The 15,670-nt window shown below is 40.6% G+C and overlaps 1 protein-coding gene and 1 long non-coding RNA gene across 2 annotated transcripts; one reads left to right on the top strand and one right to left on the bottom strand.

Annotated features, from left to right (window-relative positions):
* Positions 1-71: 71 nt before the first annotated feature.
* LOC309604833 lies at positions 72-4,589 on the top strand. The gene is made up of 2 exons (XR_014231092.1): positions 72-364; positions 4,240-4,589. It is a non-coding gene; the product is annotated as an uncharacterized lncRNA (long non-coding RNA).
* On the bottom strand, positions 4,566-15,337 carry BCL10 (BCL10 immune signaling adaptor). Its single transcript, XM_082339492.1, has 3 exons — positions 14,996-15,337; positions 8,203-8,491; positions 4,566-6,457 (listed from the first exon to the last, which is right to left on the bottom strand). The coding sequence occupies exons 1-3, from the start codon at positions 15,050-15,052 to the stop codon at positions 6,102-6,104; spliced, it is 702 nt and encodes a 233-aa protein (XP_082195618.1). The 5' UTR covers positions 15,053-15,337; the 3' UTR covers positions 4,566-6,101.
* Between the last annotated feature and the right edge of the window lie 333 nt (positions 15,338-15,670).

The following is a 15,670-nucleotide window of genomic DNA, read 5'->3' as shown; positions in this document are numbered from 1 at the left end:
CCCAAGTCTCGCTGATGGGCCCGGAGTCTGCACCCCCTGGCGGCTGCGCCGTGATCTTGCGGCCGGACTGAAGGACTGCGGCTGGAGGCGGGGCCCCGCACGTCCTCAATCAGAGGTTTCTAATGCTCTTTTCTGAGGACCCCTGAGAAGAGACAGATCCTCAGGCAGTGGTCCAACCAAACTTTCAGATTCAGTAAGAATTTATTAAAGGCACGGAAAAGCTAAACATTTTGTCTTTTCACCGCCATCTTAAAGCCCTTGCCCAGAGAGACCAGGATTTCTTCCTGATCCAGCCGCATCTCTTCCTCGAAATAAAATTACTCTCAATGTGCTTCCCCTCAGTCGTCATGGAAGACCTCTATGGGTAAGTGGACTTACCAGGTCCCAAAGTGAATCCTCTCCTGCTTGACCTCATTCCAGCACACTCTGAGCAACCTCCTTTGATGGAACGTCTCTTGTATTGCATCACACCACTCTGGGGGTCCTCCAAACTCTCTGGATTCTTATTGTCAGCCTCCTTCCATACCTGCTTTGCTCTGTACGGCCCTTAAACGCTGGTGTTTCCCAACATATTATACCAGCTTTCAGCAACACTTACTAACAATCTGTAGAGGGTGTTACAAAGTTGCAAGTCAGACCATCCCTTTCCAGGGCATTAACTACCTTAATGCTTGTGACTCCCAAATCCGGGTCTCCAACTCCAGTCTCTCAAGTTCTGGATCAAACCTCCATTTGGCTCTTAAACTTTATGTATGGGCATTGTGCTGGGGTCTCAAACACCCACTTAAAGATCAGTAACTTGTCTTTACGTATAACTTGCTTCTGCATTTGTGTTCCCTCTCTTAGTACAATAAATGACATAACCACGTGCCTAGCCACCAAGGGAAACTAGAAATCTTTGACTCCTCCTCGTGAACTCAGAGGGAATTATACCCAAGTGAAAGCAGTAAAGTTGGTATCAGTGTAAAGGTTCACAGGATGCCTGTTCATTTACACGATACACTCACCTCCAGGAGGCAGAGAAGATGTCTATCTTATTCACTCTTTCCCAGTCCCATAGCACAATGTCTGTGAGCTCCTTCAGGGGAGGAGTTGGAGTGTGCTTTGTTCATTTTTATATTCCTAGTACCTAGCTCAGTGCCTGTCACTGAGTAGATGATCAATAAGTATTGTGGATTATAATTTATGAGGGTGTAGATCTGTTTCTCAAAATTTTCCACCCAGGTACCTACATTGACAAAGGAAAATGATGGTCCCAAAGTGCAAAGTTTGGGAGCCTCCAAAACCATCCTCAGGCTTGGTAATTTGCTAGAAGCACTCACAGAACTCTCTGAAAGCTGTTTTACTCGTGATTATGGTTTATTGTAGCTAAAGGATACAGATTAAAATCAGCCAAGGGAAGAGGTGCAGGGTGCAGAGTGCTGGAGCTTTCCACATGCAGGGCTTCCGGCTGTCTTCTCCCAGTGGAGGTGTAGACAGTACTAACTTCTGCGGCAAAGACATGTGACAACATGCATGGAGCCATCTGGGGAGGCTCACCCTAAACTTAGCATCCACAGTCTTTATTGGGGATTGGTCATGTGGACATAGCCTCCAGCCCCTCCAGAGGTCAAGCTGATACAGTATGGCCCAACGCCCCTTGAGCATAACAGTTTTTTAGAATATAGTATAATACCCTGAAAATGTATGCAAATGTTATATACTAGTCCCTAATACAGCTCTTTTATTTCAATATACAAAAAGGAAAGAAGAAAATCCAAACTTCTCACAATGGTCTGTAAATGCTTCCGTATCTGATCCTCGCTATCTGTGAAACCTCATCTCAATCCAGGCTCCTGAGTTCCCTAGTCATCCCTCATACTTACGTTCCAGCCATACAGGCCTGTGTGGTCCTCACTAGCTCATTCTTGCCTCAGGACTTTTGCACTCGATGTTACTTTTGCCTAAACTTCCTACCAGAACTTTACACAGCTGGCTCCTTCCTTCTTATGGTTTAGGTCTCAGCTCAAATGTTGCCTGCTTTGAGAGGAGTTCCCTCATAATGCTATAAACACTTTGGTCCAAGTTACTGTTTAGCTCATACATGCCCTATTTTGTATCCACAGCAACTAGAATTATCAGGGTTTCCTTGTTTATTTTCTAACTGTCTCCCCCAACTAGAATGTGAGTTCTCTATGAAAACATAGACATTGTCTGTTTTGTTTATCACTGTATCGCCAGCACCTAAAATGATAGGTAATCAATAAATATTGAATTATGAGTGAAAAAATACACAATCTCCACCCTTACCTTTCTGCCGTCTAGGAAATGTTAATAAGAGAGCATGGAGTTGTAGGAAGAACACTGATCTTGGAGTCAAACTGCCCTAGATTTTAATTCTAAAGAGCTGTGCCACATACTTTGAGCCATATACTTTATCCTGAGATTGTTTCTCATCTGTTAAAAAAAAGTAACAATAAAACCTTCCTTGCAGAGTTGTTATTAGTATAAAAAACAAGATCACACATGTGGAAACACCAACCACTGTATTTGGCACCCAGTAAGACTGTGGTTTCCAAACATTGTTGCACGTTGGAACCACCTAGAAATTTTTACTCACTTCTGATGACTGGCTTCCACAGCCTGGCATCCGGATCTTTAAAAGCTCTCCAGGTGATTCTGAAATAGGCAGCAAAGTTTGGGAACCACCACAGTAAAGGGCAACTGTCTGATAATTAAATAGAGTGGCAAAATCAGAGTAAGGCCTTTAGGAGCAGCACTCAAGTTGCCCACATATTGTTTGTGCTTAAATTTAGCTCTTCTTTCAGAAAGCCCTCAAAAGATTACATTTAACAACAAAGATCGAATCGCTGCTTGGTTAGCTATTTTTTTTCCCTCCAAAATCAACAATGTACTTATTTATGCAGTGATACAAGATAAGGACAGAGCCTGAAACTTCCTGCTCCCTTTCACGCTGCTTAGGTAAAAGGACAGTACCACAAGACTTAACTTCAACTTTATACTGTACACAAAATTACTTTGTAATGGATCATAGAGCTAATTGTGAAATGAAAACAACTAAGTTTCCAGAAGAAAACATCGGGGATTATCATCACAGCACTGGGATAGGCAAAGATTTTTTTAAACAGGAGACAAAAATCACTAACCACAAAAGAACTAATCATTAAACTAAATTAAATTTTAGAAAATGTTTATCAAGGGACTTCTCTGGTAGTCCAGTGGTTAAGACTCCACACTTCCAGTGCTTCCACTGCAGGGGGCACGGGTTCTATCCCTGGTCAAGGAAGTAAGATCCCACATGCCAAGTGGTATGGCCGAAAAAGAAAAAAATGTTTATCAAAACAAACCAAAAACCTCCCAAATAAAATTTAAAAATTCGAAACAACAACAAAAAAAATTGAAAGCAAAAAAACTGCCATTATCCTGGTAAGTTCCAAATTTGCCAGTGTTTGCCCTTGCACTAGGAATGACATGCTGACCAAAGATGGAATTAGCTCTTGAAAAAGTGAGCATGAAAAGACATGCAGGAAATGTAAATGCATATTGCTAAGTGAAAGAAGCCAGTCTGAAAAAGCTACATATTGTATGATTCCAACCATTCAGTATATGACATTCTGGAAAAGACAGAGCAATAGAGAGAATAAACAGATCAGTGGTTGCCAGGGCTGGATGGGAAGGGGTGGGGCGGTGGGGGGGGGAGGAGGAAGGGATGAATAAGTGGAACACAGGGGATTTTTAGGGAAGTGAAACTATTCTGTGTGATAATATAATGGTGGATGCATGTCACTATGCATTTGTTAAAACATGTAGAACTGTATAACACAAAGAATGAATCCTAATGTAAACTATTAACTTTAGTTAATAATAATGTATCAAGACTGGTTCATCAATTCTAATAAATGTACTAATGTGAGATGTTAATGTAGGAAACAGGGGGTATATGGGAACTCTGTACTTTCTGCTCAAGTTTTCTGTAAACCTAGAACTGCTCTAAAAAAGTCTCAATGTTTTTAAAAGCAATTTAAAAAAGTGAGCTCGAAGGTGTTATTTTTATATTGTGATAATTTTCACTGCTGCATTAATCAACCCAATAACCAATTGCACTATATCATGTCACACTGTCATTCAAATTTATACATTTTTGGCAACAGCTGGTTTTCAGTGTTTAAAGGAAAAATAAACTGATTTCATAGGATTCAGAAAACCAAAAGCCTAAGTTTGTTAAAACCTTAATTTTAGGGCTTCCCTGGTGGTGCAGTGGTTAAGAATCTGCCTGCCAAGGCAGGGGACACGGGTTTGAGCCCTGGGCTGGGAAGATCCCACATGCCGCGGAGCAATGAAGCCCGTGCGCCACAACTACTGAGCCTGCGCTCTAGAGCCCGCGAGCCACAACTACTGAGCCCACGCACCACAACTACTGAAGCCCGCGCGCCTAGAGCCCGTGCTCCGCAACAAGAGAAGCCACCGCATGAGAAGCCCGCGCACTGCAACGAAGAGTAGCCCCCGCTCGCCGCAACCAGAGGAAAGCCCGCGTGCAGCAACAAAGACCCAACACAGCCAAAAATAAAATAAATTTAAAAAAAAACAAACCTTAATTTTATTGTCTACATAGTTAGTCAACAGTCTGAAAGAAAACTATAAATATAGGTGCTACACCATATCTAAATTATGATCTTTGATTCCAAATAAATCCTATTTAAATTTTTTAAAAAGTAACTGCATATCAAATTTTATTTTAATGAAATGAAAAGCTTGCTTCTGCTTTTGAAAAAGGTTTCTTTAAGTATTATGCCACTATTTTTTTTTTTTAATTGCCACTATTTTGTTATGCTACCCTGGAGGTGAAACATATTTCTCCATAATCATTAGAAAATGTTTATACTACAAAAATCACCCAGTCTTTAAAATTTTTTTAAAGTCAATATGCCAGTCTTCTTCATGATTGATAATTTCATCAGTCCATCCAGAAGTGCAACTCCATCTCACAACCTGAATTAATGTTTCCTATTAAAATTGGTACATATAAAAAAAGTTTTAGGTATTTATTTCCTATTGAAAAATTTGAAACTTCCAAAACACAGCACTACAACTTAACATTTATTCTTAATAGCATATTTCCATCTCTGCTTTTTGCAAGTAGTGGAAATATATATGAGACAGATATCTAGAAATAGATATAGTTTAATGAAAACAATGGAAGATTTATAAATTTGTAAAATTAGTCAAACTTTGTCATAGAACAAAAAGACATATCTAGCTAATGGCCCGCTTGTTCCAAATAGTACTAAAAACAGAATTGTCACATATACACACACAAAAACCATTTTGTTCTAATTATTTCAACTGTACAGTGGTCCTCATTAAAAGGGAACAAAAAGTACAGAAAAAGTATTTTTAAAATCTCATTAAATTATATATAATAACTGAAGTTTATGCCAAGATTTTTCTTTAGGAATGAAAATGATAAAGCAAAGAGTGTGAAAATCTTAAGAAAGTAGTATTAATTAGTAAGATTAATAAGAAATGTATTTTGGCAAATTGACACCGTAGGTGGCTCAAACTCCATTAGATAGATATTCCTCTGAATCAGAAGGGGACTTTCTAAGTGCCTGTAAGCCCAATTGAGTGGGAAAAAGATTCTTTTCTGTACGCTGGCAGTTTTCCCAGCAGTGATTGGCTTTATTACCAAATACGAACAGCTTAATTCTGAAAATGTACTGTTGAATGGTTGGAAAGGACTATTAGACTGTGAAATTTATTAGCACAAATGCACAGAGAAGAAACATTGTTCCCAGCCTAAGACTCTATTCTCAAATAGAGAAATGTTCTCTATTAAAATTAGTCTTAAAACATAAAACAAAAGTGAAAACACTAAATTACCTCAAAAATGAAGAGAAAATACTGGAGTACATGATCAACACGACTTTAGCTATCTACAAGTATGCTTCTTTTATTCTAAAAAATTCTATTTACAAAGTATGTTTACGTTGCATTTTAAGACATGTATCAAATGTTAATAAGTCATTACAGCAATTTTATAAGATTCATATCCTTTCAAATATTTTTTGTCATCATTAAAAAAATGAAAAGGCAGTAAACTGTCATTGCCGCAAAAGAGCACGTGATCTTAAGGGAAGAAACATCTCACTAGAGTTTCCACAAGTTCCTTCTTCTTCTAACTGCAGCTCTGGTGGCAAAGGAGGAGCCCCAGGGTCCCCAGGTCTAGGAAGCGTAGTTGAAGAGAAGGTGGGGTTTTCAGTTCTGCCTACTTCTAGGACAGGCAAATTCAGAGAAGAATCAGTAGAAAAAAAGGGGGCTGTGCTGGATTCTCCTTCTGGATGGTATATGACGGTGGATGCTCTCAGTTTTTCAGAGAAATTACTGTCATCTGAATTTGATCTGGAGAGGTTGTTTGTGGCTCCATCTGGAAAAGGCTCACAGCTGCTACATTTCAGTCCTACAATAAAATTATTCAGATGTAAATGAAAAGTAACTAGAAAACTGAGTCCACACCCATCTTCGAACTTTTTAAAGATTACACAAATTTAAATAGCAGTTTATAAATTGTCATAATCCATTTCACATTTTATCTGCTTTTCCTGACAATCATGAACCATACTATTATTTACATTTTCTAGATATAGAAATAATCTCAAGGAAGCTAAATGACATGCTACAATTCACATTTAATTTGTGTACTTATACTTAACCATTGAAGGACCTGGAAAAAATAAAGTAGTCCCTAAAATTATTCATAAAATAAGAAATAGCTTTCACAACTAAAAAATATTCTTTAGCACTCCAGCACAAAAAAAAAAAAAAAAAAAAAAATTTACCCCAATTTTGAACTGGGTATATGCTAAAATTCTATGAGTTAATTACTTCCAATTCTTGAATCATGGGGTGTTACAAGTGGAAGGGATTCTACAGGTCATTCGGGATAGCCTCTCACTATTAGAGACGAGAAGACAGAGGCCTGGAACAGTCAAGTCATGCCCAGCATTCCAGGACTACTTCATGCAAGGGGGACGGCTAGAACCCAGGTCTCCTCTTAAATAGAGAATGTCCTGGTTCTCAACCTAACAGTTTACTTAAATGACAGAGGTTGTTCTGAACAAAGAATTCTATCATATCCAAAGGGTATAGCCAACAATTAGCCTCAGCGTGGAAAGAATAAACACAAACACAGTTTATCTTTCTGTTAGGCTTAGCAAATATTCAACCCAATGGTCTACAGGCACAGAACTTCCTGAGTTGACAGATTTTAGGTAAAACCTGCAGAGTCTGTAAAGTACATTTGTACGTCAATTTTTTCCACTAGTTTTTCAACTTCACAATACAGTCAGCATTTCTGTCCCATGGAAGAGAAACTATTTTCTTAAATATGGCTCAAGGGGAAACTTCATCTGTGTTCCAGCATGGATTTATAGACTTAGTTCCTTAAGGGAAAAGCCCTAAATTACTAATTTCTGTTTCCCTTGCCTAGAACAGCTGGAATAGAGCTGTATTGCATGCACATTTATCTTAAGTGCTCTGTAGAGAGAGACAGAGAAAGATGGGGGTTTGGAGGGAGAGGGGGATTTAAATCGTGCAAACAATTCTACACAGCATTCCAATTTAGTGAGTGTGTGCTCTGGGGTGAGGGTGAAATGGAAGAGGTAAATCTGCTACTCCCTTAATCTCAGTTTTATGCCTCTCTCATTTTGCAACACTGAGTGTGATTCTAGTGTTTAAAGTTACATATAACTTATACAAGATGATTCTTATCAACATAAGCCACTACTTCATCGTGTGATCAACTGGTGGGAGAAAAACTATCAGAGTTTATCAAAGGTAAAATACTTTACCTATACACTGTTCTTTATGCGTGATATGCATTTTCAGGGGTTACTTCTGAACAGATTAATCTTGCATTCCGCTGACTTTAGAAACAAACTCCTGTGTATACTGGGATTTCATTGTAGTTGTTTTCTATAAATGTGTGTTAAACAAATATAAATACAGAACACTGAGTGATATTTCACTTTTGCAATGTAATGACATCAAATAAGGTAAAAAAATGCAAACTGAATGTAATTCTGAAGGTTGAACTTTTTGAATAAAAGCAAAATGATCACTTCTAGGTTTTTGTTTTGTTTTGCATTCTACTTATAAAAGCATTGTTACATTTAAATAAACTTTTGGATAACGAAGATATCTTACCTTTCAGATGTTCTAGTTTTATATTTCTAAGTTTTAGCACTTCATCTGTAATCTTCTGTATCAGGAAGTTCTGTGTTTTTTCTCGCCGAATAGATTCAACCAGGGTATCTAGTCCTTTGGGGTTTTCTTGTAAGTAGTCTAACAATTTTCCAGCCCTTTTTCTACTTGATGTTCGGCAAGAAATTTCTTCAGTGTCTTCTCTACTGAGTATTTTTTTTGCACGTAGATGATCAAAATGTCTCTCAGCTATGATTTTTTCACACAGGTATACACGCAAATTTTCTAAAGCCTAAAAGATATAAAAAATGCCTCAATGTATTTTTTTTTTAAACACCTAAGGAAATCACAAAGGTGACTGATTAGTTAGGAATCTGACTGGTGAGAGAAAACATCCTGAAGTCAGGAGGCTCAGCCCTACTAAAGGCATGCTATTAAAATGAAGGTCCGGTTAGACAGAAGTAGGTCCCTGACTAGATATTCCTCACTGCTTCTGAACTGCTCTGATTTCATCTTCACATCTATAAACCAAGACCAAACTGTTGTGAGGAGGGGGCCAGTCTAATCTAGGGGGCTTAGGTCTGTGGAAATAGGGAGGTCTGCTGAGGGCCTTCAGAGGTACAGTTGAGAGCAGAGGTTACTGTACATTTTAGTTTCCATTTAGCAAGGAATCCAGGATTAGTCAGGACCAGAGAGGATAACTCACAGTTTATAACTTTCTCATGTTATTAATTTTCCATCTTTCTAGAGTGAAACCACACACACACACACACACACACACACACACACACACACACACAAAAGAGAGAGAGAGAGAAAAAGAAAGAACCTAAACCAAAAGGGACCATACTGGGTCTATCTTTGGAGTCAGTTGGCAAGACTATAGTCTAACTCAGCCTTGGTAGAAGGAAGGTAAAAAGGTATGGGGGGAAAGAAACCTAAAGGAATAGTGGATATTGGAAAAAATTAAAGAAATAAAAGAAATCACATAAACAGGCCTAGACCTGAGAAGTGCCTAACGAGGCTTAATTAGTCAAAAATCAATGTGGGGCTTCCCTGGTGGCGCAGTGGTTGAGAGTCTGCCTGCCAATGCAGGGGACACGGGTTCGAGCCCTGGTCTGGGAAGATACCACATGCCGCGGAGCAACTAGGCCCGTGAGCCACAATTACTGAGCCTGCGCGTCTGGAGCCTGTGCTCTGCAACAAGAGAGGCCGTGACAGTGAGAGGCCCGCGCACCGCGATGAAGAGTGGCCCCCACTTGCCGCAACTAGAGAAAGCCCTCGCACAGAAACGAAGACCCAACACAGCCATAAATAAATAAATAAATAAAAATTTAAAAAAAAAATCAATGTGGGTCCTAATAAATGGTATTAACAATTTGATGTGAGTGACTGTATTATAGCTCCTCCATTTACTAAATATGCGATCTTGGGTAACTTAAATCCTCTGTGCCTCAGTTTCCTCATCTGAGTGTTATGAGAAATAAATTAACACACGTAAAGCACTTGAGAAAGTGCCTGGTACATAGTAAGTGATGAGTAAATGTTAGTGATGATGACAATGATGACTAACTTGATTCACATTGACAGTGATGAACTAAAGACAATGGAAAATCTTCAAAGTATATGAGAGTATATGGTGGCAGAAAAGTGGGTTGGGTGAAGGGTTCCTACAGTTCTCAGTCCACTGAATTCCCACGCGAAACATTTCACATATCTAAATGCCAAATATGCCAAGTGCTGAGCAGTGGGTATGCAAAGATGTACAAGACTTGAAACCTGCATGCAAAGGGCATGTGGTCTAGTTGAAGAATACATTATCAACTCAAGCTAAAAATTATGAGACAATGGAATATGACCTGGAAAAAAAGATATAGGTCAAGTACTGGGGAAGCAACCAACTCTGCCTCCAGGACCTGGGAAATTTACAGAGACTACACCTGAGCTAGAGGCATGAAAGGTAGGCAATGAGGGAAATTACATTTCCCTACAGTCAAAACCTCATCAAAGGTTTATAAATAAGAGGCAATAAGAAAACTTTTACAGAGGGTTGGGGGAAAGCAAAAATTGGGGTCAAAGGAGAGCAATTAGAAGACTGCTGCAAGATCTTACATATGATAAGCTGAGTGCATGAATTTAAGCTGTGGGGATGAGGAGAGAGAAAAATAGATTTAAAAGATGAACTCCTTGGAAAACCTCATTTGTTGTCATTTCTACCATACGTTGATGATTCCTAAATTTTCCTATGTGATCAAGACTTTCTCCACCTAGAGATCCCAATGGTACTTAAAATTCAACATGTCCAAAACCAAATTTGTTATCTTCCCCTATCGTTTTCCTCTGACATTCTCAACTCACTTGCGAGTACCACCATCCATCCAACCATGCTATAAACCTACAACTCATCCTTGACTTTTCCTCTCTTTCACTCACTTGGCACATTCGATCGATCACCCACCAAGTCCTGCCAATCTACCCCGATATTTATCTAAGCTGCCCCTTCACTCCATTCCTATGATTAGCATTGCCCTAGTTCGGGTCCCTATGTATCTTGCATCGACTATTAACAAGACACCTAGCTGTACTTCTTCCTTCTCTCCCCACCCCGCTCAAATTCTTCCTTCACACATCAATCAGACCTTCCAATTTTTCAAGAAAAAAATGGAAATCTGGAGTGTTACATGAATTCTACCAATATTGAAATGTTGTTAGTTAATTTTTAAAAAATTTAAAACACTGTGTTCCACCTCGACTTAAAGGATGAAGTTTCTCAACCATAGCAGAATAGCAGAGAAGTGAAGAGCATGGCTCTGGACTCAGACCAACCTCAGTTCAAATCTTGAATCTGCCACATACTCCTGTGAGAGCTGGGGCAAGTTACTTAACTTCTCTAAGCCTCAGGTCCCTTATTGGTAAAACAATAATAAATACCTAGCAGGACCTGTAGGAGGACTAAATGGAACAGTGCATATGAAGGCTTGACACAGTAGGTATTCAATAAATAACAGCTACTTGACGATGGCAGGCAGGTGCTTCATAGTATGGATCCTGCCTACCTCTCCAGCTTACTCTATGTTCTGGAACTTTATGTTCTTCCTAAAACTGTTTTCCACTACATTTCTTTAAGTCGTTACCTTTGCCTTGTTTTCTTTTCCCATATCCCTATTCATCCTTTAAAATTCTGGACAGTGGTCATCTCCTTCAGGTAACTTTACTTAAACTCCCCCAAATGAGTACTCCTCTCCAGCCTTTACAGCACCCAGTGTATACACTTCACTTTTCTATACAACAGGACTCCACTTATATCTCCCAACTCACTCCCAGACATTTTCACTCTGTCCCACTACTCTTCTCAAAGTCACCAAGGGTCTCCTTATCACTAAATCTGATACTTTTCAGTCTTCATCTCACTTCTCAGCAGTGTGAACACAGTTGACCATTCCTTTCCTGAAATACTCTTTTCTTGTCTTATATGAATACCACACTCTCCTGGCTTTCTTCTCATCTCTGCGGCCATAACTTCTTACTTTTTAAAACTTTTCTATGGTCTCCCTTTCCCTTCTAGCTCTCAAGTTCCCCAGGTAAACTCACTTAATCCCACACTTTTATTTCTAGCTCAGATCTCTCTTTTGATCTTCAAACTTATAGGTCTAATTGCTGCTTTGACATTTCCACTTACTAATCTGATTTCACTCTCTTCCTCAACTCCCACATTCAAACCATCACCAAGTCCTATCATTACTATTTTAAAAATGCATCTGGAATTCTCCTGTTCCATCCATCTCCACTGCCTGTACCCTGATCCGAATCACCATCATCTCTCAACTATGTAAATTCCAAGGATCTCCTCACTAGTTTCCCTCTTCTCCCTTTTGCTCACCCCAGTCCATACATTAGGCAGAGGGATTTTTAAAAATATAATTCTTCAATAGGTCTCCACTACACTTGGGAAAAAAATCCCACTTTACTACCATCTGTAAGACCCTTCATAATCTGGCACTAGCCCACCATCCTAACTTCACCTCTAGGCACTCTCTGCCTTTTTCCAATTTCCCCAAGATCCTGCCTGCTTTAGATTCTTTGCAAATTCTATTCTGCCTAGAATGCTCTTTCCCAGTTCTGTCATAGCCTTCAGGAATCAGTTTAAAAAATGTAACCTTCCCTGACCATCCTATCTCAAGTAGATTTCCCCTCTTATCTTGTTATTGGCTCAACATCTGTTTGTCTCCTTCATAGTACTTACCATAATTTGGAATTACACATTTATTTGTTTTCAACCTTAAGAACCCACATGTTAAAAGCAGGCAAGAACCAGGTACATTCTGTTCAACTCTGTATATCCTGCATTTAGCAGAGTGCTAAGTAGATAATGTTTTGGATGAATGTAAAATTCATTGCACTTATTTTGTGATTTGCAGTTGTCATTTTACATGTCTCCCCCACCCCACAAGAAGTTGAGCTCTTCTCAAACTAAGACTGTGTCTTAGTTTTTAATTTTTGAACTGTTAGAATCAATGGCAGTATCAGTCTCACAGTGTGTAGTCCATATTTATGAAACTGAACTAAATTCAACAAAAAAGAGGTAAACAACTAGATGGAGCACACAGGGAGAAGGAGTACAGTGAAGAAGTGGGAGCCTGAAAAAAAAAAAAAAGAAGTGGGAGTTTCCATGTGGATAAGTGGTGGTACAGTCAGTCCTCTGTATCTGCAGGTTCTGCACCCTCGGATTCAACCAACAGTGGATGGAAAATATTTGGGAAAAAAAAAATTCCTAAAGTTCCAAAAAGCAAAACTTGAATTTGCTGTGTGGGTCAACTATTTATATAGCATTTACATTGTATTTACAACTATTTACACAGTATTTACATTGTACTAGGTATTATAAGTAATCTAGAGATGATTCAAAGTATATGGGCAGATGTGTGTAGGTTACATGCAAATACTACGCCATTTTATAAAAGGGACTTGAGCATCCATGAATTTTGGTATCAGCAGTCAATCCCCATGGATTCATCACGACAGAGAATACAGCAGAAACAACAAGTGGCTTTGGGGGAAGGATGATAAAAAGTTCAATTTTAGACAAAGTGAGGAATCTGAAAGATATAAAAGTGGATTTCCAGTAGATATTTGGAAATAAGCACTTAGAGTTGAGAAAGAAGGAAGCCCAAATATGTGGATGATAATTTTAAAACTCCTAAGGTCATAAACCATTTTGAAAACATCATGAAAAAAATTTCCAAGAAAAAAATGTGCACATGTTTTTTTTCATAGATGTCCTGAAACGTGTCCATGATTCCCCAAGGTTATGGATTTCTTATATAGCTGTAAATTGAAATCATGGAGATGGATAATATCAATGAACTGATGGAAAAAAATAAAGGCCTAGAAGCCACCCTTCACATCTGTGTTTATGTACAGGCTTTACATCCTCCCACTTGTAACCTCTCACTACCTGTTTTATCAACTGTAAAATGGGAAAGACAATTATCTGCCTTAGAGGTTGTTGTACAGATTAAATGGGAACATTGTAAACTGTGTGACACAGTATCTGGAATACAGCAGGCTTAGCTCTTGAAGTTCATGTTTTTACTGGCACAAATCTTGAAAAGCACAACACTCATTTATTCTTTATTAGTTATCAATGTCCCAGTCTTAACTAGAATGTAAAGCAGGGGCCTGTCATTTTTTATATCTTTCCAGGCCCAAGAACAGTACTTTCCATATAATAAGTGCTCCACAATTATCTGTTGAAGGAGGAAACTAAGGTACAAGTCCCAGTCATAACCAGTCTCCTTTTGCTAATGAGTCATACCAACTGTAATTATGAGTACAGTGTAATAAACCTTACAGGTGAGGGGAAAAGGAAGCACACAAACATTTAAAAAGCTGCTGTCCTGTCCAATTCACAAAGATGATTTTGTATAAGTACTGCAGTGTTAAGCCAGAACACAATTCATGTTCATGTTGTTTTGAATTTGAATTACTATAAAGTATTTTAATGGTACTCATATAAGTCTCACATGGCAAAACAAGTTAACTAAAAGCAAAGGAAAAGAGAAACAAGTCAGACCTCAACAAAGTCATTCTTTACGAATAAATACTAAGATTTGTGCACTTCAGCATCCAAGCAGAAGAGCATAATTTAGCTGCTAAATATCTCCAACGTTTACCTGTAAATTAATTCTCCGCTTCATGTATTCATCCCCCGCCCCCCTCCGCGCCCCTTCAATTTAAATACGTGGGCGTTTGCTTACTAGGGGAATTCCGGGTTGTGCTTTCAACTGTCCAGCTTCCCCCAACCCCCTTTGCAAGTTTCACGTATTTGATCCACTGCTTGGGATGCTTTATCTGGTCCAGCTTTTGCTCCAGGTTGAGCCAGCAGCCAAGGCAGTCTGACTCAAGGATGAACTTGAGTCGTCGATCCCTAACAACGCAGCTCCAAAGCGCAGCTGGGGTGAAATCACCAGGGGATGGGTGAGGAGTGGGCAAGAAGCTGACTGTAAAGAAACGCTCCACTGAACAAGCTTTCAGAAACCCAAGCCCTGCTTTTATTCATTTAAAAGGTGGATTAACAGGTCAGCGGGCATCAGATCACTTCCACCAAGGTCCCTCGGATGCAGGGCTCGCCGTGGTCCTGCTGTGCCCGGACGTTTCGCTTCTCCGACCGTGGGCTCCTCCTCCGATTCCGACTCGGACTAGGACGCTGGGTTTCCTCGCCCGCAGGAATGCAGCCCCCCCCGGCCCCGCCCGTCCCCGGCCCTCGGCGGTGCCCGGGCAAGGTTGTGCTACTCACGTCCTTCTTCACTTCAGTCAGGTCCTCCTCGGTGAGGGACGGCGCAGTGGGCTCCATGGTGAAGGCGGGAGATGGCGCTTCTTCCGGGTGCGGGAGCTCGGGCTGCGCCGCCCCGCCCAGGCTGGGGGCTTCGGCCTCCGGATGAAAGGGCAGAAGGGGAGGCGGAGAGGGTCGGGAGGAAGAGGGTTACGCCTTCGAAAACAGATGGACTCCTGGGTCAAACTGTAGCGCTTCCGGCTCTGCCTTTGGGAGCCGAGGGCTCAGCCGACCTAAGCTTCCCGACGCGGAGCTCAGGTTCCCGCTCCTTCCCTCTCCAAGAGGCCCAGGCCCAGGCACCGCCCCTCGGTGAGGCCGGGCCTTCGGGAGAGCCCGCCCCATCTCTGTGGGAGCCAATCGGGGCCAGCCCATGGGCCAACCTTCTCCCCGCCCCCCGGCCGGAGCCTTTCAGGAGTGGCTCCGCCCACAGCCTCCAGGTCATTTGCATGTGGCCGCGGGTTGGCCTCACCGAAAGGAATCGTTTCCCTGGTTGGGGAGCGTCGCTGTTCTGCCTGCGGGCCGTCGCCGCCTGCGCAGACAGCTCACAGGCGGAGTCGAGTCTCTGCTTGTCTGTACTTTAGGGTTCCTCCTCTTTTCCCAGACCCTACCCAACGATTTCCTGTTGCTGTGTTTGCCCAC

This window comes from Balaenoptera borealis (assembly GCF_965194805.1).
Source record: "Balaenoptera borealis genome assembly, chromosome: 1".
Taxonomy (NCBI): Eukaryota; Metazoa; Chordata; class Mammalia; order Artiodactyla; family Balaenopteridae; genus Balaenoptera; species Balaenoptera borealis.
This window is presented reverse-complemented; position numbering and strand designations above follow the sequence as displayed.